Raw genomic sequence first — 23,821 nt, forward strand, 5'->3', positions numbered from 1 at the left:
AGATGTGCATGGGAGCTGTTCCTAACCTACCAGTGTCAATTCTCCTCGGTCGAGACTGCTTCGTGGAGCAGGGACCTGGGGAGGCAAGCACGGGAGATATGAAGAAAAGAAAAAGGACGGTGGCCTGTGTAACCCAACCCCTGCCACGAGAGGTGTCCACTGGGCCCGAGTTGGGCCAGCGGGGAGATGACCCCGCTCTGGCAAGCGAGCCACAGTGCGAGGAAGACCTCTGGCTCCCCTTTATGGAGGTGGAGGCCCTGGACGGACCTCCCGAAATGGGAATCCTCACGGGTCAGTTCGGGACTGCCCAGTTAGAAGACCCCAATCTCCAGAATGCTAGGGGCCAGGTGATAGCGGTGGATGGCGTACTGTTACCTGGGATAAGTGATTGGCGCTACCCCCACTTTGCAATCAAGCAAAATGTATTTTATCAGGTAGTAAAGCATAATGGGAGACAAAATACTTGTTACTCATACCCAGCCAGTATGTTAGGACTATGTTGCAGCTGGCCCACACCCACCTGCTTGGGGCACACCTAGGGATGGAGAAAACCAGGGAGCGGATTGGGAACCGTCAAGTAGTGCCGTAGTGGCCCAGAGTGCCAGATCACAGCTCCGAGGGTGCATTATCAAAACCCTTCGGTTCCCTTTCCCATTATAGAAGTGCCATTCGAGCGGGTGGCAATGGATCTGGTGGGTCCGTTGGTGAAGACCGCGAGGGGACACCAATACATCCTGCTAATCGTGGATTACGCCACCCGGTATCCTGTGACAATCCCGCTACGCACGGCGGCAGCAAAGGGTATCGCACAGGAGCTCTTCCATTTATTTAGCCGGGTGGGTATTCCACGGAAATCCTGATGGACCAGGGCACAGCTTTCATGTCTCGTGTGATGAAAGATGTCTGCAAGCTGTTAGGGTTAGGACCAGTGTGTACCATCCACAAATGGACAGTCTGGTGGAACGCTTCAATAAGACCCTAAAACAGATGCTGAAGATGGTCATCGAGAGAGACGGGAGGAACTGGGACCAGCTGCTGCCCACCTGATGTTTTCAGTGCGCGAGGTACCCCAAGCATACATGGGGTTCTCCCCCTTTGAGCTCCTGTATGGCCGTCGGCCCTGCGGGCTGCTGGACCTAACCAAGGAGGTCTGGGAAGAGCAGCCGACCCCCCTTCACAGCGTAGTCAAACATGTGGAGGAGATGAGGGAGAGGATGACGGCGATTTGGCTAGTGGTGAGAGAGCACATGGCCCAGGCGCAACGTGCCCAGGAGCGTGTCTACAACCGGGGAGCCCAACCACAAGAGTTCCAACCAGGTGAGAAGGTCTTGGTGCTGATCCCTACAACGGAGAGTAAATTCCTGGCTACGTGGCATGGGCCCTATGACGTCGGTGAGCAGGTAGGTGACGTCAACTATAAGGTCTGCCAACCGGGGCGGAGAGAACCCCTACAGCTTTACTGTGTGAACTAACTGAAGAAATGGCATGAATGTGAGGCGCAATGCGTAACGTGGACCCGGCCACAGCAGGGCCCGCCCTTGGTCGAAGTTGCAACGGGGAAAGACCTCAGCCCGACCCAACGACAAGAGTTCAGAGAGTTGGTCCAGCAGAATACGGCCCTGTTCTCCGAGGTGCCGGGGGACATGGATCTCGTGGAACTTCATATCCACACCTGTCCGGGTGAAAAAGTGCGTAAACATCGGATACCAGAAGCCAGGAGGGTGGCGGTCCAGCAAGAAGTGACAATGACAATGCTCGAAATGGGGGTACTGGAGGAGTCACACAGCGAGTCGTCTAGCCCCATAGTACTGGTTCCGAAACTGGACGGAACTGTCTGCTTCTATAATGACTTCCGGGGCCTGAACGAGGTCAGTACGTTCGGTGCCTACCCCATGCCCCGGGTGGACGAACTGATTGACCGCTTGGGGATGGCGAGATACGTCAGCACCTTGGATCTGATGAAGGGGTACTGGCAGGTGCCACTGGCAGCGGCCTCCCGGGAGAAGACTGCCTTCTCCACCCCGAGGGGGCTATACCTCTACTGGGTTCTGCCTTTCAGGCTCCACAGGGTACCTGCGACCTTTCAGCAACTCCGCGTCCTGCGGCCGCACAGTGAGTACGCAGCTGCTTATCTGGATGGCATAATTGTGCACAGTGACAGTTGGGAGTCACATCTTTGTAGGTTACAGGCCGTGGTTTATGGGGTAAGGGATGCAGGTCTGACCGCGAATCCCCACAAGTGCAAGCTGGGCTACGCCGAGGTGGAGTACTTGGGCTATCAGATCGGGAGGGGAAATGTGAAACCCCAAGACAAATCGCTGCCATTTGGGGATGGCCGGTCCCCTGAACCAAGAGGCAGGTGAAGTCATTCCTGGGGTTAGCAGGGTACTACAGTAGATTTGTACCTAACTTTGCTGCAATAGCTTCTCCTCTCACCGACTTAACAAAGACACGAGTACCCCAGACGGTGCGAAGGACAGAGGACACAGAGGCGGCGTTCTAGGCCCTGAAGGATGCGCTATGTTCGCACCCGGTACTCGTCACCCCGGACTTCTCAAAAATCCTCCTGGTCCAAACAGACGCGTCTGACAAAGGGATAGGGGCCATTTTGTCCTAAGCGCAGGAAGGCGAGGAGCACCCCGTCATGTATGTCAGCAGGAAGCTCCTCCCGAGGGTGAAGAAATACTTGATTATCGAGAAGGAGTGGCTCGCGGTGAAGTGGGCACTGGACACCCTCAAGTATTACCACCTCGGGAGGAAGTTCACCCTGATCACTGATCATGCCCCCTTGTGTGGATGGCAAGAGGTAAGGACACAAAATGACCGTGTCACCTGCTGGTTCCTGTCCTTACAGCAATTATCTTTCTATCATCCACAGGTCGAGGGCCCAGCACGGCAATGTGGACATCCTAGCCCTAAACATTCCTCCCACCAAGTCAGGGCTAAGGGGGGGGTATTCCAGGAGGTCTACCCCGGGGGATGGTAATGGAGGGGAGGTACGTGAGGCAACGCTGGGCACCCTGTCACAGCCGTGGAGGCCAAATAAAAGGAGCATGGTGGCACACTGCAAGAGAGAATGGGGAGAGACCGACACCAGGCAAAGTAGAGAAGAAGGACCAAGCCAAACCTAAGTGATTTTCCTTGTTATGTCTATTTTCTGTCTTAGTAAAGTTGTTTTTGCAGACTAAAGCCTCTCTGTCTCTGTGCCAATCTCTGCAAGCTCAACCCAACACCCCACGGTTTACCACAATATGATACTAAAGGGAACTGTTCTTGCAGTTTGTAGGCTATGACATTTCAGATTTACATTTGTTAATGTTTCCTGAAGTAGTTTATATGTTGTTGTAAACTATTTTTCTTAAGGGTAGCTTAATGCCTTCCAGTTTGAAGTAATTGGAAACACCTTTAGGGAGCTTCCTTACTCAAAGAAAACCAATCAAAATTACATTACAACAGAGAAGCGACCATGAATGCTTTATTAGCTCAAGTGATTTAAAAAAAATGTGTTTGCCAACAGCTATAATATAAAGTTTTGACATCAATGATTGATAGAATTACACGCAAATCAGGGCCATGTCCTAGATAGTGGTGCGGCTCACCTGCCCTGAATGACGCGCCGCTACTGTACATCAGAAGAACTAACATGATGATGGTAACGTGTGTGTTTGTCAAATCAAAATCAAATCAAAGTGTATTGGTCATGTACACAGACTTGCAGATGTTATAGATGTAAAGCAGAAGCATTCGATTACCCTTGAAAACGTCTCAAACTGAAAGACCGTGCCGTGACCACAAAATTAGCTGATCTTTGACCCCAAGCCTTATGGGATGTGACACGGAGGAAGGGAGAGATCAGAGGGCCACATTATCTCTGAGGGCCATAGGAGTGCTCTCTCATTTGTGAATATTTATAATATTCATAAGGAGCAGAAGTCAGGATATTTAACTACGTATATCTTTAAACCGATGTTTAGCAGGCTGATAGAATAAGTGCAAGAGTGCAATAGAATAAATAATAAAAGTATAGTCCCTCCTGTTAACCTATCATCTAGGACAGGGGTAATCAACTCTTACCCTACGAGGTCCGGAGCCTGCTGGTTTTCTGTTCTACCTGATAATTAATTTCACCCACCTGGTGTCCCAGTTCTAAATCATTCCCTGACATCATTCCCTGATTAGAGGGCAACAATGACGTAGTGGAACTGGCTTCTAGGTCCAGAGTTGAGTTTGAAGGATCTAGGGTTTCCACTAGTTTCCAAAGCCACAAAGTCAGATTCCACAGCCATAAAGTCAAAAGTGTCTACAAAAATGTGCTTTTTTAATTTAAGGTTAGGCATAAGGTTAGCAGTGTGATTATGGTTAGGTTTAAAATGCAATTTTAAGGAGGTAAATTGTAGAAATGGGCGGGTTTATGGATTTGTGGCTATGGAAGCGAGTGAAAACTGTCATGTAGTGGGTTAAGTCACTTCCTGGTTAGAGGCCTTGTTTTGAAAAATGGCATATGTGGCATAGATATGAGTCGGAAACATTTATCCTAGTGTCAAAATTGACAACAAAGTTTAAATTCTGTACGGTCATTTTGGTGACAGGACGATAGGAAAGAATTGTATGTCACGGAATGAAGTAACCTCTCCCTTAACGTCAACAAAACGAATGAGCTGATCATGGACTTCAGGAGACACAGGGACCATGCCCCCATCCACACCGACAGGGCAGCAATGGAGAAGGTGAAAAGCTTCAAGTTCTTTGGCATACACATCACTGACATAACAGTTTTCCTTGGGTTGGGTTTATTTTAATCCTGCCTACATGCCCACAGCTGGCATCACCCAAGTAATCATCAATTCGGAGTGCAGCTGCACACAACCAGATCGTGAAGCCCACGGTCAATTTAGTTTGACCACAGATTATCCATTATATTGACCCTCTAGTAGCCGCTCTAACAATTAAAATAAATGTCTTCAAAAAAGGAAGGCAGTCGGGACCATTCTAGCCAATGAGAGGGAAGATACACTTGTGAACAACAGTCACAAATTCAAAATTGGCTAAATCTGAAAAATTCAGGAAAACAAAAATTTGCTTTTTGGTCATTCATTAATTTAAGGTTAGCAGTGTGGTTAGGTTTAAAATAGTAGAAATAGCTGGGGTTTATAACTTTGTGGCTGTGGGAATTAGTGACGACCAGGAACAACCCAGATATAAAGTGTTTTTTCTTCCAGGATGTCATGTGTCCTACTTATATCAGTACACTCGTTAACAACCTCATCATTATGAAACTGCTATTCGATCAAATCAGCCACATGTAGCAAATAAGCCATTACATTTTTTGTTAACAAAATTTGACACTCTCTCATTGTCTTCAATACAAACATCCTCGATTGGTGAGATAATAATTTTTAAATGCCACCTGCTGGAGAAGATAGATTTTGGGCTCAGTTATCCCACTCACTTCTTCCACTGGTTTGATGTTCCTCTGGGGCTAATTAGGGACCATCAGTAAATTATACAATGTATATCGGACAATATTTTACAATGTTAGTAGCTCCAAATGTCAATGACTTAACATCAAACCAACTATAAATTCTATAAATTCATCTGAAATATTGAAAGCATTTCATGAGACAACTAAAAGATGTGCAACACTGTGTTATTTATTGACAGCGCCAGCTATCCAATGTCAAACCAACTTTGCCACTATCACACAAACTGTGTTTGATGCAAATAAACTCTGATTTGATTTTGACCAGACCCCTATTGTCCCTGGTCAAATGTAGTGCACTAAATATAGTAAATATGGTGCCATTTGGGAAGCCTTGTATTCTTACCGGATGGTGCCCCAGACACTGTAGCTGCAGTAGCGCCTGTTGGCAGGGGGTCACTTGAGGGATCCTCAACAGTCCTCCAACAGAGCAAGGTGGAGCGCTGCGAGCGGCATACAAGCTGAAGCAACATTAAAGGACCTTTCACTTTGAACACGGGGAGCTATTGTGCACACTTTCCTAATTATGCCCAAACATTCTGCTGACAGAAAGTGTACGGTCGACCACTATGCCCCAATCAAGACTTCATATCTCCTTTCCATTCGCTACCGTTCGGACTAGCCGTATATTAAAACACATCTCCTGTGACCAGTTTTCAAAGCCCTCCTTGATCATAATACATTATTTTCCCATTTAAAATTCATAAGGGAAAAAACTTAAAGGTCCAATGCAGTGTTTTTTATCTCAATATCAAAAAATGTATGGTTAACAATTGAGTACCTTACTGTGAATGTTTTATGTTAAAATTGTCAACAATAAACTAAATTAGCTTCTTATCAAAGAGCAATTTCTCAAGCAGGAAATTAGCTAGGACTGTCTAGGAGTGATTTGAGTGGGGAGGGCAAAACTGAAAACTAGCTGTTATTGGCATAGAGGTTCGGAACTCTCTGTAAAGTTCGTCGTTGGAAGAAAGAGAGGAGGACCAATGTGCAGCGTGGTAAGTGTTCATAGCTTTTAATGACGTACTAGAACACTGAACAAAACAATAAATAACAAACGAACAGTCTCGTAAGGTGAAAGACAAAAACGCTAAACAGGAAATAAGCACCCACAACTGAAAAGTGAAACCAGGCTACCTAAGTATGGTTCTCAATCAGGGACAATGATTGACAGCTGCCTCTAATTGAGAACCATACCAGGCCAAACACAGACATCCCAAATCATAGAAAAAAGAACATAGACAACCCATCCAACTCACGCCCTGACCATACTAAAACAAAGACATAACAAAACAACTAAGGTCAGACCGTGACACTCTCTTTCTTATTGGTCTGTTAACTAATTCACCAGGCAGGTCAAAACTCCATCCCACCAAGACAGGCTTACATATCAGGTGGTCTTTTTAAACAACTCTTACACTAAAGGGGCATTATCGTCATATTCAACATTTCACAGCATTATTCCAACCTTATAGTGTGGAACTATATATAAAACACAGGAAAATCACATTTTTGACTGCACTGTCATTTAAATCCCCTTCCACCGTTTGAGCCGCTGATATCTACAACAGATTGAATAATTTAGTTTTTTAACATTCCATTCAATTTTGCTACAGTCTTTCAAGTAGATCACCCGATAACCTCATTTCATATAGAGGTATATTCAGTATTTTTTCTTTTTAAAAGGTTTGCCAATCAAAATACAATCACACTGCCACAATTTATAGTAGTCTGTGTATAATTCAAATGATGTGGCCTTTCCCATTTGCGTTGATTTGAATAAAATGCAGAATAAATTAATTGGGGGGCTGCTTATGTGCATACCCCTTTTCCATTACTGCTAATAATGTACTGAGCCTATTGTGCCTGTCTGTCCATGCAACCTTAATCACATCCTCAATCTTCTGGGCACAATCAGAGACAAGCCTTCATGTTGCAGTTCCATACATATTTCCTTCCACGAACCTGAAGCTAACCTACTCAGTAAAGCGCTCTACTTATGTGGAACATTCCCTTATCCCACATTTTGTTACATTACAGCCTTATTCTAAAATGGATGGAATACATTTTGTTCCTCATCAATCTACACACAATACCCCAGAATGACAAAGAAAAACAGTTATTTTGAAAGGTTTGCAAATGTATTAAAAATAGAAAACAGAAATACCTTATTTACATAAGTATTCAGATCCTTTGATATGAGGCTCGAAATTGAGCTCATGTGCATTCTGTTTCCATTGATCATCCTTGAGATGTCTCTAAATTGAATTGATCGGACATTATTTGGAAAGGCACACACCTGTCTAAGGTTCCACAGTTGACAGGGCATGTCAGAGCAAAAATCAAGCCATGAGGTCAAAGGATTTGTCCGTAGAGCTCCGATACAGGATTGTGTCGAGGCACAGATCTGGGGAAGGGTACCAACATATTTCTGCACCATATCAAGGTCCCCAAGAACACAGTGGCCATCATTCTTAAATGGAAGAAGTTTTGAACCACCAAGACTCGTCCTCGAGCTGGCCGCCCGGCCAAACTGAGCAGTCAGGGGAGAAGGGCCTTGGTCTGGGAGGTGACCAAGAACCCAATGGTCACTCTGACAGAGCTCCTCTGTGGAGATGGGAGAACATTCCAGAAGGACAACCATCTCTGCAACACTCCAACAATAAGGCATTCATGGTAGAGTGGCCAGACGGAAGCAACTCCTCAGTAAAAAGGCACATGACAGCCCACGTGGAGTTTACCATAAGGCACCTAAAGGACTCTCAGACCATGAGAAACAAAATTCACTAGTCTGATGAAACCAAGATTGAACTCTTTGGCCTGAACGCCAAGCGTCAGGTCTGGCACCATCCTTACGGTGAAGCATGGTGGTGGCGGCATCATGCTGTGCGAATGTTTTTCAGCGGTACAGACTGGGAGACTAGTCAGGATCGAGGGAAAGATGAACAGAGCAAAGTACAGAGAGATCCTTGATGAATACCTGCTCCAGAGCACTCAGGACCTCAGACTGAGGCGAAGGTTCACCTTCCAAAAGGACAATGACCCTAAGCACACAGCTAAGACAACGCAGAAGTGGCTTCCGGGCAGGTCTCTGAATGTCCTTGAGTGGCCCAGCCCAATCGAACATCCCTGGAGAGACCTGAAAATAGCTGTGCAGTGACTCTCCCCATCAAACCCGACAGAGCTTGAGAGGATCTGCAAAGAAGGATGGGAGAAACTCCCCAAATGTAGGTGTGCCAAGCTTGTAACCTCATTCCCAAGAAGACTCAAGGCTGTAATCGCTGCCTAAGGTGCTTCAACAAAGTACTGAGTAAAGGGTCTAAATACTTATGAATATGTGATATTTCATTTAAAAAAAAAATGTTTACATTTACAAACATTTCCAAAAACCTGTTTTTGCTTTATCATTATGGGGTTTTGTGTATAGATTGATGTGGGAAAAAAACTATTTAAAAAAGTCAACAGGTCTGAATACTTTCTGAATGCCCTGTACAGTCCAGTACATGTGCTGTATCCTCTGAAAGAAAATATGGTGAATAGAATGGACACAAATCCAAGCTGACTGAAGCCAAGATAAGAACAGCTCAATAAGTATTTGAATTTCAACAACCACATGATTGAATAGGCGCCATGCTAGAGCCAATCAAATTGTCCTTCCATTAAATTGAATCAGCGTAAGTCAGTAGTATGCATTCCTTATGTGTCCTTACATATGCAATTTTCTCTGGAGAAAGACTACTGAACAACTTTTCTTTGACAAATTAGTTCACCCCACAAATAAAAGGCCATTAAACAGTCCATGAAATGAAAAGCAAGAAAAATGTGTTGCATTGAATTGTATTATATGGGTTGTTCAATCAACATCTAATGTGTTCTTTGAAAGTAACACAGTGATAGTTTGCTACCTGGTTTGACACTGCTTACAGTGTGTGTGTGTGTGTGTGTGTGTGTGTGTGTGTGTGTGTGTGTGTGTGTGTGTGTGTGTGTGTGCATGGTACACTTTCTGAATTGAGATGCAGATACAAATAAAATATAGCCCATAGAACTCCAATCAGTCTTCATATGTCACATCTATATTTCTTTGGTCCTATCCTCACGGCAAATTACAGTGGTGGATAATGGATGACTGTATTTAACATCCGACTGAATGCAAGCTACTGGCATACCATGCGTGGATATCAACAGAACATTTTTATTATAAAAAGTATAAATATATCAACCAAAATACTAAAATCATGGGCACATAAATGTAGATCAATCTGAGGTACAGAAAGCAGTCAAGCATGCATTCAATCTCCATTGAAGCACCAGGTATAGAAGACTTCCTCAATTTGAAGTGAAAGCTCAAACCTCATTCAGATAAGAGAGGGGGAGGTGGATAGGGGAGGGACAGAGAGGGACAGAGGCAGAGAGAGAGAACTATTTTCGAGTGTGTAAGGCTGCCATCTACTGAGAAGAGTCTCTGCTTAGAATTTGAGCATGCTTGTGAAAAGGGGACAAAGAAGGTTCCTTGAGCCCAGCATTATCCCTTTGTGCTTGGTCGTGGTTGAGGCTAGAGCTTATTAGCGAATGGCTAATGCATTAATTCCCACACAGGTAATTGAAAACCTGTTTGTTTGTCGAGAGTCCCTTTGGCCTGCTAGTGCAATCTGCCAGTCCTCTTTGATGAAATAAAAGTGCTGTTACTGCTGCTTTCATTCTGCGTCTGTTTTCACTTTCGCTCTCCTCCTCTAACCTCTCTTTTGTTGCTCTCTGTATTTTTCTCTCCCGTCCTCGCTCTTGCAGACAGATAGAAAGTACATAATCTCTTTCACACTACCTTTCCCTCTGACACACACTCACACATCCCTCCACACTTCACTGGCATCACGTTGCTAGTTAGAGCTCAGCAGTGTACCTGATCCTGCACAGTCTCTACCCCCTCCCCAGTCGTAAACAATATACCGACAGGAGCACATTACAATTTCTGCTGTGCTGAGGTGATCCAGGCTCCACACATGTAGTTAGTGTGTGTGTGTGTCTGTTGTGCGCTGACTGTGCTGCTTGCAAGTGTCAGTGCTCCGCCAAGAGGACCAGACAACAACTGGACCAGAAGCTACTGAGGTTCTGTATAGCATTGCCCTCATGGAAGAGAAACACAGTGATATTGATACTCGTATGATTTCATTTCAATAGAAAGCATGAAAATGTTAGGCTCTATCCAAAATGCCACTCTTTTCCCAAATAGCTTGTGCTAAGTCGTGTACTAAGATTACACTATATAAGGAATAGGGTGCCAGTTACTACAGAAGTCCAGAGAGGACATATTAATAAAACAAATATCTTGTTTTGTCGAAATCACGACATAGCAAAAGTTATCTTGCCGAGATCACGAGATGAACATAAACATATTGCATATGTTTAATCTTAGATGTCAAAGTATGTCTTTAAAAAGTGGCAATAAGTAACGTCGCATAGATTTGAGGCCTCTGGGTCACATTTAGTTTTTGTCATATTTATATTTTACGGTACGTAATCCATGTTCTGAATTGGGAGTAAAATGGCTACTGATAATTATTAACATCCACTACTGTTATGCCCTTGAGCAAAACACTCTAAACTGCTCCAGGGCCGCTCCCTATGCTGCTTCCACCATTTTGTGTGTGTGTGTGTGTGTGTGTGGTCCCGTGCTGTTAACGTACAGCATCTTTTGATTTGGAAGACATCTATAACTGACAGACATAATGTACTTTCTGCCTGGGTTAATCCCTGATCAAAATAAAAACGGATTTGCAGAACTACTGTGAGCTCTGCCACCTCAGCCGTACTGTCAATCTACCACTAATACGTCCACTTCTATTTATAGAGTTTATCTTGTGATCTCGACAAAACAACTTTTCTTATGTCGTGATCACCAGAAAATGATATTGTGGTCTCGAGAAAACTGATCATGACATAAATAAGTAATGATCTCGACATAACAAGGGAATACGTTTTTTTTATTAATATGTCCTCTCTGGACCTCTCTGGAAGTTACAGCCTTAGATTGTGGAAAATTAGAAGATTTACTTAAAGGATAGAGGTAATAAAGTGTCCTAAGCCTAAGGAAGGAAGCTGTGTCTTATATTACAGTGTCTATTTTTCTTCTTCCACCTCCTCTTCTTAGTATGAGCATTACAGGCTTTTTGAAGCCTGCATTCTAATGAGGAAGAGAGAGGGAGATTGTGTAACGCGGTGGTGTGCTTATATAAGACGGGGGTTGTTGATAGAATGTGCAGGACCTGGGTTCCGATAGGGAAAGGGAGGCATGGGATTTTTGAAGGGGTGCGGCCGATGCTAATGAGAGCTATCGAATGGAAAGACGCAAGCCTCATCAGAAAATCATAACTCGTTACTGAACAGCTAATTACACCTCACCACAAAAAGGGGTGTGGGGTCGTCCTTAAAGTCTGGACCCTAACTTGCGTCCAATTACAAAAACGTCACTTTGAATCATTATACTCAAGTACACTATGAATTAAATAATGATTATATGCAAACAGTAGGAAGACAGGGCAATTCACAATGCAGGGATTCAAGCACAGACCTGTTGGATGTCTGGGAGTCTTTTGAAGTTAGTGAAGAATAAGTATAGTACCCCCCCAATCAATTAAAGACACATATCTGACCCTGAGTATGATAATATGATGGCTCCTGAGTGGCACAGCAGTCCAAGGCACTGAGAGGTGTCACTACAGACCCTGGTTCGGGAGTCCCATAGGGCAGCGTACAATTGACCCAGCGTTGTCCGGGTTAGGGGATGGTTTGGCCGGTAGCCCATCATCAAAAAATTATGTGTTTGTGCGGGCGTGTGTGTACCTCTGCTCAGTGTTGAGATAACCGGCTCTCTCTTCCGGGTATTTTGTTTTGGCATCCTATACTGTATTTACATTAGGTTTAGAAAACGTGACCTATTTAGGTGGAATGCTATGCAAACACAACAGTTTCCCAAACACACTGTGCATGATAGTTCTTCTTCCTCGTACATGTATTCCTAGACACAAAAATCTTACAGATAACAAATCAATTAACCAAATCGCACTGAAGCATAACTTCAACTTAACAAACACTGGGAAAATCAAATCAAATGTTATTTGTCACATACACATGGTTAGCAGATGCTAATGCGAGTGTAGCGAAATGCTTGTGCTTGTAGTTCCGACCATGCAGTAATATCTAACAAGTAATCTAACCTAACAATTTCACAACAACTGCCTTATGAACAGAAGTGTAAAGGAATACATAAGAATATGTACATAAAAATATATGAATGAGTGATGGCCGAATGGCATAGGCAAGATGCAGTAGATGGTATAGAGTACAGTATATGCATATGAGATGAGTAATGTAGGGTATGTAAACATTATATAAAGTGGCATTGTTTAAAGTGGCTAGTGACAAATTGATGTAATAAATGTATCAATTATTAAAGTGGCTAGAGTTGAGTCAGTATGTATGTTGGCAGCAGCCGCTCAATGTCAGTGATGGCTGTTTAACAGTCTGATGACCTTGAGATAGAAGCTGTTTTTCAGTCTCACGTCCCCACTTTGATGCACCTGTACTGACCTCGACTTCTGGATGATAGCAGGGTGAACAGGCAGTGGCTCGGGTGGTTGTTGTCCTTGATGATCTTTTTGGCCTTCCTGTGACATCGGGTGGTGTAGGTGTCCTAGAGGGCAGGTATTTTGCCCCCGGTGATGCATTGTGCAGACCTCACTACCCTTTGGAGAGCCTTACGGTTATGGGCGGAGCAGTTGCCGTACCAGGCGGTGATACAGCCCGACAGGATGCTCTCGATTGTGCATCTGTAAAAGTTTGTGAGTGTTTTTGGTGACAAGCCGAATTTCTTCAGCCTCCTGAGGTTGAAGAGGTGCTGCTGCTCCTTCTTCACCACGCTGTCTGTGTGGGTGGACCATTTCAGTTTGTCTGTGATGTGTACGCCGAGGAACTTAAAACTTTCCACCCTCTCCACTACTGTCCCTTTGATGTGGATCGGGGGCTGCTCCCTCTGCTGTTTCCTGTATTCCACGATCATCTCCTTTGTTTTGTTGGCATTGAGTGTGAGGTTATTTTCCTGACACCACACTCCGAGGGCCCTTAATCTAGACTGCATTGAATTATACAGTTGTTCATATGTAAGCATCTTTTTTAGTAGTTCATCTGTAATAAATATTTATTATAGCCTACAGTCATATATACTGAACCTTTCAGTTATAGAGTAGTTCCTCCGTAGTGAACATTCTACAGTCAACATTCCACTGTCATATGTACTTTAAGTGTCCAGTTTACCCTGTTCACAAAACGGTTCGCTCCTACAGTGAGTCACGTAGCCATGCCTTTCTATAAAAAGCAGGCAGACAGGTACAGTATCTAGTTATATTTTGATTGAACGTTAGAACGGGCAAAAATACTGACCCAAGCGACTTTGAAAGTGGTATGATCATCGATGCCAGGTGCACTGGTTTCAGTATCTCAGAAACATCCGGCCTCCTGGGCTTTTCACACACGTCAGAGAATCGTGCGACAAAAAAAACATCCATTCAGCGGCAGTCATGTGGGCGAAAACACCTTGTTGATGAGAGGTCGAAGGAGAAATAACAGCACATTACAAAAGTGGTGTGCAGAACTGCATCTCGGAACACACAACTAGGGCTGTGGAAGTCACAAAAAAAAAAGAAACAATCACGTCAGACCGTGATTGTCAAGCAATTAAGTGTCAGTCTCAAGTTAATTGACCGTTAATCTACATAAATACATTTGGCATCTCCTGGCTTCCACACAAATAGCTTACAAGCCACTGATGCAGGCCTTTGGAGCTTCTACATTTAAAAAAAAATCCATGTAATATAGCCAATACCTTCACAATAAATCCATTACTTATTTTGGACAGGTCTAAAGAAGCATGATATGAAGAAAATGTAGTATTTTTCAGAAGATCAGAATAGCATACTCTGAGTTGTTAGGTCCTGATCTGGCTATGCCAAATGGCTGTGGGCTACACTCGTTCATTTAGTGCACATGCAGCTATTGATGTGTTGAGCAGTTAACAAAGAAATAGGTATTCCTATATGCTTAATTTAGAGATATTCACGTAACTTTAGTTATGTGGACAAATGTTGGACTATGTGTTTTGATTTTTAATACATTGTAAGGCTGCATGATGCAGCCTATTTTTTTTACCCATGATGCGACTCAAATTATTTTTTTTTATGTGTCCAGTCACTTGAAAGGCATGAGCTCTGCTTTGTCACTCATTCACAATTTGACAAGAACTTGATGCAAGAACATGCAAATAAGCCAATGGGCAGAAGGGTAGCCTACATTGTTTAATTGTCTCTGGTAATAATAAAACATTTATTTTGCAAGGTGGTTTCTTGCATCATAAAATACAATACAATGCAATTTACAGTCCCTTATTTGGCCCATGGTGTTACAGACCAAAACAATGTTAATCATCAGTTAATGTTGAGCCCTTCATAATGTAAAAAGTCACCTGCATTGAACACCACCGGCTAATATAGGCTTGAGGGAACATTGCCCTTGAAACCAATTGAGCAACGTTTCCATGCCCCAAAGAATTCAGTCTGTTCTGGAGGCAAAAGGGGTCCGACCTGGAACAAGATGGGTGTACCTAATAAACTGAGTGTATGTATCAAGCCATCATGTCTGTAAAGAGTACTGCATTGAGCTTTCTGTCATAAGTAGCAAAGTGTTGAATTTTATACAATAGTAGAAGTGTACTTCGTTGAGCTGACATTCTTAGCAAACCATTTTGTTCTGTAGTTGTAGTAGTAGCTAATGTGTCCAGTTGAGTTGAGTTTGCTGTGCTTTCAGGTGCATTTCATTAGGTACCAAACAGAAGTTAAACAGACAGAAATCGGGAGGGATTACCTGAACTTGTCAGGTGACATAAGGAATACCACCCAGGTTCAACCCACAGGCCCACTGTTGCAGTCTGTTCAGTCGGGGAGGTTCCACCTGAACTTGTCCAATGAGATCACAGGCTTTTGTGTTCCATTGCAAAATGTTTTGCGACGTAGTGTCCTACTGAACAGATGAACAGACCATGGACACAGCTCTTCTGTTATTAACCTAATATCCCATAATATATGTGATGTGTTTTTAGGTGTATTTCACCAGTGTACTAGTACTGCATTTACAGTCCTCAGGCAATATTCACACCGTGACGTTTGACTGAAATTACAACACACAACATCTATTAGGGATGTGTGCAATGCAACAACAATAAATATGCCGTTGTAAATGACTAATTATAGGAAATGATATAATTATGTAAAAAAGGGAAATTGTTTTCAACAAAAGCTCCTGGTGTTCCCACCTTATTTAAACTCTTGAAAAGACAAGGCCTTTGTTTTGTTGTTTTCTCCCTCCAAATGTGTAAGATTTATTCAGTAATTTCCAGAAAACTATATATCGATCCTTGCTCTGTTTTTTTGTTTTTATTGTGGCAGGGTAGTTACTTCTTGGGGGAAGGCAAACGACTCTATTACATTTTTTTAAGATATAGACCCCATAAACTGTTTAGAAGAATTGCACCTGAAGCTATGCTGGCTAAAAGGAAAACACAGTTGGTTATTTTTCTCGCACCCGTCTCTCCCTCTTTCCCTCACTATTTGGTTAAGTATCCTGTGCAGGCAAGTGATTGAAACATAAACAGTTTTTTAGGAGTTCATTTTATATAGACAGCCCGTTCATTGAAACGGACTGATTCTATTTCCATTTACACCGTTGATTGCTAATGATTTCGAGACAACTTGTTTATGTTGAGATGTTTATGACCTGTTTATGGAGTCAATGAATCTCCTACTAGACACAGGGGCTAATGGCGGAACAGAAAAATAAATTAACAGCTACAGTATAGTGGACGTGTTAAATTATTCATATTACGTCATACAAAACAAACAACGTGTTAGTGTCCCTCACTGGTCTCTCCCAGCAAGAGATTGAGTGTGGTTAGCAAATTGTATTTATTAGGGCACGGAATGGAAACCGTTTTTAAACTTTGCAACAGTAAATTAAAATGAGCTCTTCTTATTGGACAAAGTAAAGGTAGTCCCTTCCTGTGTCAGTCCGGATTTTTCCTATTTTTTACTGCAGGGATAGGCAACTTTGATGGAGGTGGGGCCCACAAAAAAACAGAACTCATCATGAAGGGCCGGGTCTGCATACCCACATCCATATCCACAAGTGCAGTCTGAGCCGGCCCTAGCCTTTTGGGGCCCTTAAGTGACATTTATTTGGCACCTTGCGAGGAAAACAGCTGGAGGACATGGCTGGTGGGGTAGGGGTTGTTGTAGGTGTAGGTGATCTTCCCTGCCCCCTTCCACCAGGGCGCACACTTCAAAGGCCTGACAGAAGAGAGACACAGGTCTAGGATCAGTTAAGACTCCCTTAGAATTCTATCCTTAACCATTGGGGGGCTGACCTTAGAGCAGTGTCTAGGGGAGAAACACAACACTAGAAACACACAGTGTTCCGGGTAGTAGCCATTAGAATAAGGTCTAGGATCACTTTAGATCTGTTCATGGCCTCAATCATTAGGGGGTTAATGACCTTACATCAGTGTCTAGGGGCAATGTCATCCTACTGGCCTAAATTATGTGAAACAGGTGATACGAATGCAAATGGTGCAGTAGAATTAATATCAGTGTAAAATGCAACAGAAAGAAACATTCGGAGCAAATAGCTAGTCAGGATGAAACTGAGTCATATTAATTAGGCACCAAACGGAAGAAAATAGACTGAAACAGGGAGGGACTACTACCTGAATTTAACCAATAAGACAATAAGCTCCTTTTTATTTTCCATTGTTTTGTTACGCTGTTCACTAATGAATATGACCCTGATCTTGTAGGGGCTGTTCATCGTTCGCCCAATCAGATTGTGTATCTGAAATCACTTTGGAGATTATCTTAATGCTTAGAAGAAGGGGCCCAGATTAGGTTATGGAGAGATTACACAGAGTCAGAGCCATTAAAGATTAAAGTCACATAATATTATGTGCTTATTAAATCTCAATCTCACAGATGTACCAAAAATATATAACGCTGTCATTGAGAAATCCACAAAGATCACACATCTCATCTTCATTCATAATTTAGCAGAGGATCATAACAGTGGAGAGAAACAAATTATGTTATTACGGGTACGTTTCTTGTCATTGTGACATCATAAGGGGAATAAGGGTTCCACTGCATTGCACAACTCTTTGTGGATTTAATAAGCACATACAGTCATTCAGACTGTTTCACTACCCATCTAAGAGATACTGTGGGCTAAGGTTATAACAGCCAATCTATAGGGCTCTGGTTAAAAGTAGTGCAAAAGTAGTGTAGGGAATAGGGTGCCATTTAGGATCCAGCCATCTCCGCTGCCAGGAATCACTCTCTCTCCTTCTCCCTCCTTTAACTGCAGGTGTCCTTTATGGGTTTGTTCCCCCATTCAGACAAATAGGACACATTATCCTGTATTGAGCCGCTGTGCAAGTTTCTGAGTGTGAGTGTGTAATAGCTCTATATGTCTGTGTGTGCCAGTGTGAATAAGTGTCTATCTGAGAGAGCGAGAATGAAAGACAAGGAGAGCAAAAGAAAGATGGTAATCACGTTTTAGGGAAGACCCAGATGCAGACAGTGTCGAAGTAACAAAAGTGTACTAGAACAGGGGGCAGGCAAAACAACAGGTCAAGGGCAGGCAGAGGTCAGTAATCCAGATCAGAGTCCAAAAGGTGCAGAACGGCAGGCAGTCTCAGGGTCAGGGCAGGCAGAGGTCAATAATCCAGTGTGGTATAACAAGGTACAGAATGACAGGCAGGCTCAGGGTCAGGGAAGGCAAGGGTCAGGGTCATGGTCAAAACTGGGAAAACTAGAAAACAGGAACTAGAAACAGAAAGTAGCAAGGGGGAAAACGCTGGTAGGCTTGGCGAACAAAACTAACTGGCAACAGACAAACAGAAAACAGAGGTATAAGTACACTGGGGATAATGTGGAAGATGGGCAACACCTGGAAGGGGTTTGAAAAAGCACAAAGACAGGTGAAACAGATCAGTGTGTGACAGATGGATAGATACCAAGAGAAGGAGCGAGAGCATGAGAGAGACAGGCAGCGAGAGAGACAGAGGTTTGAGGGGGGGTTTCACCTTGGACAGGAAGGGAAGACGACAAGTGAAGCTGAGAAGCCAGGAGGCCACCAGCGTTTGTTGCTCCATGTCCACCATGGTGAGGTAGCAGAAGTGGCTGCCTGCCTAGAATGGACACACACACGCACCTACAGGTTGGGTCCACCTGGGTGAAGGGAGGGAGAGAAATGAATGGGGGAGAAGGGGGAGAGAGAGAGAAAGAGAAGGGAGAGAGAATAACATTGCTACAGGGTTCCCTTGTAAAAAGAGACATGGTCTCAAAGGGACTCCCTGTTTAAATACATTTAAAATTTAAACATTTAAATAATCAAATACATAAATACAGTTCTCATTCAACCTGCTCAAGACACAGAACCTGCTAAATAGGTTCAACAGCCTTTGTAATATATAAAACATATATCCTTCGCTACAGTAAGCATGACTTTATTCCACAGTGAATATAATCACTTTGTTAACAGAAAGAAGTTCAGTTGTGGCAGTCAAATTAGATAATAAACATATAACAGCAACATTCACAAGTCATACAGATATTATACAATATATACAAGATAAACATGAGCAGCAACATTTCAAAATGAAGGACAGGACAGTATGTCATCAAGTCTAAAGTCAATATTGACCAAGGTTGTGTCTGAAATAGCACCTTATTCCCTATCTATTGCCCCACTTTTGACCACAGCCCTATGGGACCTATATAGTGCACTACTTTTGACAAGGGCCAATAAAGCTCTGGTCAAAAGTAGGGCACTATATAGCAAATAGGGTGCCATTTCGAACCCAGAGCTTAACTCTATCAACCATGGTGGCAGAGAGGCACAGTACAGCCAGTTGTACCTTGAGCTCCTGTGGGTGCGAGGAGTAACACCAGATGGCCTGGGTGCCCCGCAGCAGCAGTGATTGACAGGGCCGCTGGCCTGTCAAACAGCTGATATCCACCCACTGCAGGAAGTGTACATACACCTGCCAGATATGGGCGGGGACCGCCAGCCACTTATCGCTATGGAGACATCAAGTGAGAAAGCAATTATGTCTCAGAGCAAATCGACTCGCAACGAGAGAGGGAGGGGTGGGACTAATAACAGTTGATTTATCGCTGTGACATCAGCGTTTCAGTCATTTTTTATCCTCTCGTCTGATAGCTCTGGCTGTGTCCCAAATGGCACCCTATTCTCTATATACAGTGGGGCAAAAAAGTATTTAGTCAGCCACCAATTGTGCAAGTTCTCCCACTTAAAAATATGAGAGAGGCCTGTCATTTTCATCATAGGTACACTTCAACTATGACAGACAAAATGAGAAAAAAAAATCCCGAAAATCACATTGTAGACTTTTTTAATGAATTTATTTGCAAATGATGGTGGAAAATAAGTATTTGGTCACCTACAAACAAGCAAGATTTCTGGCTCTCACAGACCTGTAACTTCTTCTTTAAGAGGCTCCTCTGTCCTCCACTCGTTACCTGTATTAATGGCACCTGTTTGAACTTGTTATCAGTATAAAAGACACCTGTCCACAACCTCAAACAGTCACACTCCAAACTCCACTATGGCCAAGACCAAAGAGCTGTCAAAGGACACCAGAAACAAAATTGTAGACCTGCACCAGGCTGGGAATACTGAATCTGCAATAGGTAAGCAGCTTGGTTTGAAGAAATCAACTGTGGGAGCAATTATTAGGAAATGGAAGACATACAAGACCACTGATAATCTCCCTCGATCTGGGGCTCCACGTAAGATTGCACCCCATTGGGTCAAAATGATCACAAGAACGGTGAGCAAAAATCCCAGAACCACACGGGGGGACCTAGTGAATGACCTGCAGAGAGCTGGGACCAAAGTAACAAAGCCTACCATCAGTAACACACTACGCCGCCAGGGACTCAAATCCTGCAGTGCCAGACGTGTCCCCCTGCTTAAGCCAGTACATGTCCAGGCCCGTCTGAAGTTTGCTAGAGAGCATTTGGATGTCATATGGTCAGATGAAACCAAAATATAACTTTTTGGTAAAAATTCAACTCGTTGTGTTTGGAGGACAAAGAATGCTAGGTTGCATCCAAAGAACACCATACCTACTGTGAAGCATGGGGTGGAAACATCATGCTTTGGGGCTGTTTTTCTGCAAAGGGACCAGGACGACTGATCCGTGTAAAGGAAAGAATGAATGGGACCATGTATCGTGAGATTTTGAGTGAAAACCTTCCATCAGCAAGGGCATTGAAGATGAAACGTGGCTGGGTCTTTCAGCATGACAATGATCCCAAACACATCGCCCGGGCAATGAAAGAGTGGCTTCGTAAGAAGCATTTCAAGGTCCTGGAATGGCCTAGCCAGTCTCCAGATCTCAACCCCATAGAAAATCTTTGGAGGGAGTTGAAAGTCTGTGTATCCCAGCAACAGCCCCAAAACATCACTGCTCTAGAGGAGATCTGCATGTAGGAATGGGCTAAAATACCAGCAACAGTGTGTGAAAACCTTGTGAAGACTTACAGAAAACATTTGACCTCTGTCATTGCCAACAAATGGTATATAACAAAGTATTGAGATAAACTTTTGTTATTGACCAAATACTTACTTCTCATTTTGTCTGTCATAGTTGACGTGTACCTATGATGAAAATTACAGGCCTCTCATCTTTTTAAGTGGGAGAACTTGCACAATTGGTGGTTGACTAAATACTTTTTTGCCTCACTGTAGTGCAGTACTTTTAACTAGAGCCCCATAAAGGGAACAGGTTTCCATTTGGGATGCAAGCCCTGGCCGAGGAGATATCATAGGAATCATTCTCCTTGGTTCGAGTTCCAGTTGATTCCGGAATGAGCGGTGGCTATGGAGGTCAAATGTCGCCTCGTCATCCCTCGGGCCGGGGAGGAGAGAGTAGATTTTGATCAGGAAATGGATTCTGCCACGAATCCACCTTACTGATTAAGCCAATGAGATTAAGGCCCCGCATGAGCAATCTAATCAGAGGATCTTTGAGGGGGTGGGTAAGCGTGTGTGTTTATGCAGGATACAAACGTGTGACTAAGAACTTTCAGATTTGTGCGGGCTCAGACTGGCCGGCACTTTCAAATACACATATTGACTCCACTGGTGCCTTTTTAAGAGACATTTCTAGGAGATTTATTGAATAATTTTCGCGGAAATTTACTATTTTCTTTTCGTGGCTGATACCCATGCCGTTGAATTACAAATGCCTATCGAAACACAGCAGTTAGCCACTTATTAATTAAATTGAGTTTTCGTTAGCAAATTAGTTCTATAATTCAGTATCCATTCCTCTATGAGCGCTTTTTGTTTTATCCCGCAATAACAAATCAGATCCAACTACTCAAGTGCTCAGTGAACAGATGATTAGTTTGGGATAGAACAAAAATGTGCACCCCCTGAGGGTAACCCTGGGAAATGGAGGGAGAAACACTGTCGTAATTAACTCACCCACCAAGATTCTGCGCAAATTATTCCATTCATTCTCTTACCAACATTGTTGCTTCAAAGATGACATTGGTGTCACTGCAGCCCACCAAGAACTGAGACCCAGCATCTGTGTCTCCAACTGGTGGCCCCAGTTGGCATGCCAGACAGAGGGAGAAAGAGAGAGAGAGAGGTAGAGGTAGAGAGAGAGAGAGACAGCAAGTGAGAGAGGTAGAGAAAAAGTGAGATCGAGGGGGATTAAAGAGATGAAGAGAACAGAGAGAACAAACAGAACATTTAGTGCACACCTGACAGCGAGCATATGTGTGTGTGTGTGTGTGTGTGTGTCTGCTATTGCATCTGTGTGTGTGTGTTAGCGTGTTGGTCTATCTGTCTCTCTCTCTGTGTGTGTGTGTGTGTGTGGTTAGACTAATGGGGCTAACAGTGGGCACCTGGTGTTCTTTCCCAGGGGGTTAGGCGCAGGGCCTTCTTCAGGAAGGACAGCTCTGGCTTGTAAAAGCGAAACTTCTGGTCGATAGCATGCGGCATGGGCTCCGATCTAACCTGGAAGATGGCCAGCGGCTTGTCGTCCTCTGTCCTGAATCTCACCTGCTGGTTGGGGGGAGTGAGGGGAGTGTGGACAACAAAGGGAAGTGGAGGTTTTATATCGAAAAAGGTCAAGTTTGAGGAGAATAATGCTAAGTACTGTAGCTGTAGCAAAAGTAAACAATTAATTATCTTGGATACTGTCACTACTGGCCAACATAGACAACTCAAGGTAAGAGGAATTTAAGGTAGAGGAGAATGCTTTATGTAGTCTTAGTACTTTACAAACTGGGGTACCCTTAGATATTGCCAACTACTTTAATTATTTTTTAATTGGCAAGATTAGCAAACTTAGGCAAGACATGCCAGCAACAAACGCTGACAAATCCAAGTTTATATGACCAAAGTATGAAAGACAAGAAATGTAATTTTGAATTCTGTAAAGTGAGTGTGGAAGAGGTGAAAAAATTATTGTTGGATAATAGTGCACGATATTGCCACTCCTATTTGCCAAATCTTCAAATTAAGCCTACAAGAAAGATGTGCCCTCAGTCCTGGAGGGAAGCAAAAGTCATTCTGCTACCTAATAATAGTAAAGCCCCCTTTACTGGCTCAAATAACCGACCAGTCAGCCTGTTACCAACCCTTAGTAAAGTTTTGGAAAAAACTGTGTTTGACCAGATACAAAGCTATTGTGCAGTAAACAAATTGACAACATATTTTCAGCATGCTTATAGGGAAGGACATTCAACAAGAACTTACACAAATTACTGATGATTGGCTTAAAGGTTGTGGGGGCTGTTTTGTTAGACTTCAGTGCGGCTTTTGACATTATCAATCATTGATCAAAGCAGGAAGTGACACTACCTATAAAAAAAGTGGTCAAAAGAAGCAGATGCTAAACTACAGGACTGGAATATGTTCCGGGATTCCTCCGATGGCATTGAGGAGTAGACCACATCAGTTACCGGCTTTATCAATAAGTGCATCGAGGACGTCGTCCCAACCGTGACCTTTTTTTTATTTCACCTTTATTTAACCAGGTCGGCAAGTTGAGAACAAGTTCTCATTTACAATTGCGACCTGGCCAAGATAAAGCAAAGCAGTTCGACACATAGAACAACACAGAGTTACACATAGAGTAAAACAAACATACAGTCAATAATACAGTAGAAACAAGTCTACTGTGCAACCAGAGACTCTGGGTTCGCG

General features: G+C 43.4%; 1 protein-coding gene across 1 annotated transcript; it reads right to left on the reverse strand.

Annotated features, from left to right (window-relative positions):
• Nucleotides 1-14,814: 14,814 nt before the first annotated feature.
• Nucleotides 14,815-22,811, reverse strand: LOC110531203 (nephrocystin-4). Its single transcript, XM_036989284.1, has 4 exons — nt 22,516-22,811; nt 22,129-22,205; nt 18,654-18,798; nt 14,815-16,866 (listed from the first exon to the last, which is right to left on the reverse strand). The coding sequence occupies exons 1-4, from the start codon at nt 22,610-22,612 to the stop codon at nt 16,859-16,861; spliced, it is 327 nt and encodes a 108-aa protein (XP_036845179.1). The 5' UTR covers nt 22,613-22,811; the 3' UTR covers nt 14,815-16,858.
• Nucleotides 22,812-23,821: the final 1,010 nt, after the last annotated feature.

Source organism: Oncorhynchus mykiss, chromosome 9, assembly GCF_013265735.2.
Source record: "Oncorhynchus mykiss isolate Arlee chromosome 9, USDA_OmykA_1.1, whole genome shotgun sequence".
Taxonomy (NCBI): domain Eukaryota; kingdom Metazoa; phylum Chordata; class Actinopteri; order Salmoniformes; family Salmonidae; genus Oncorhynchus; species Oncorhynchus mykiss.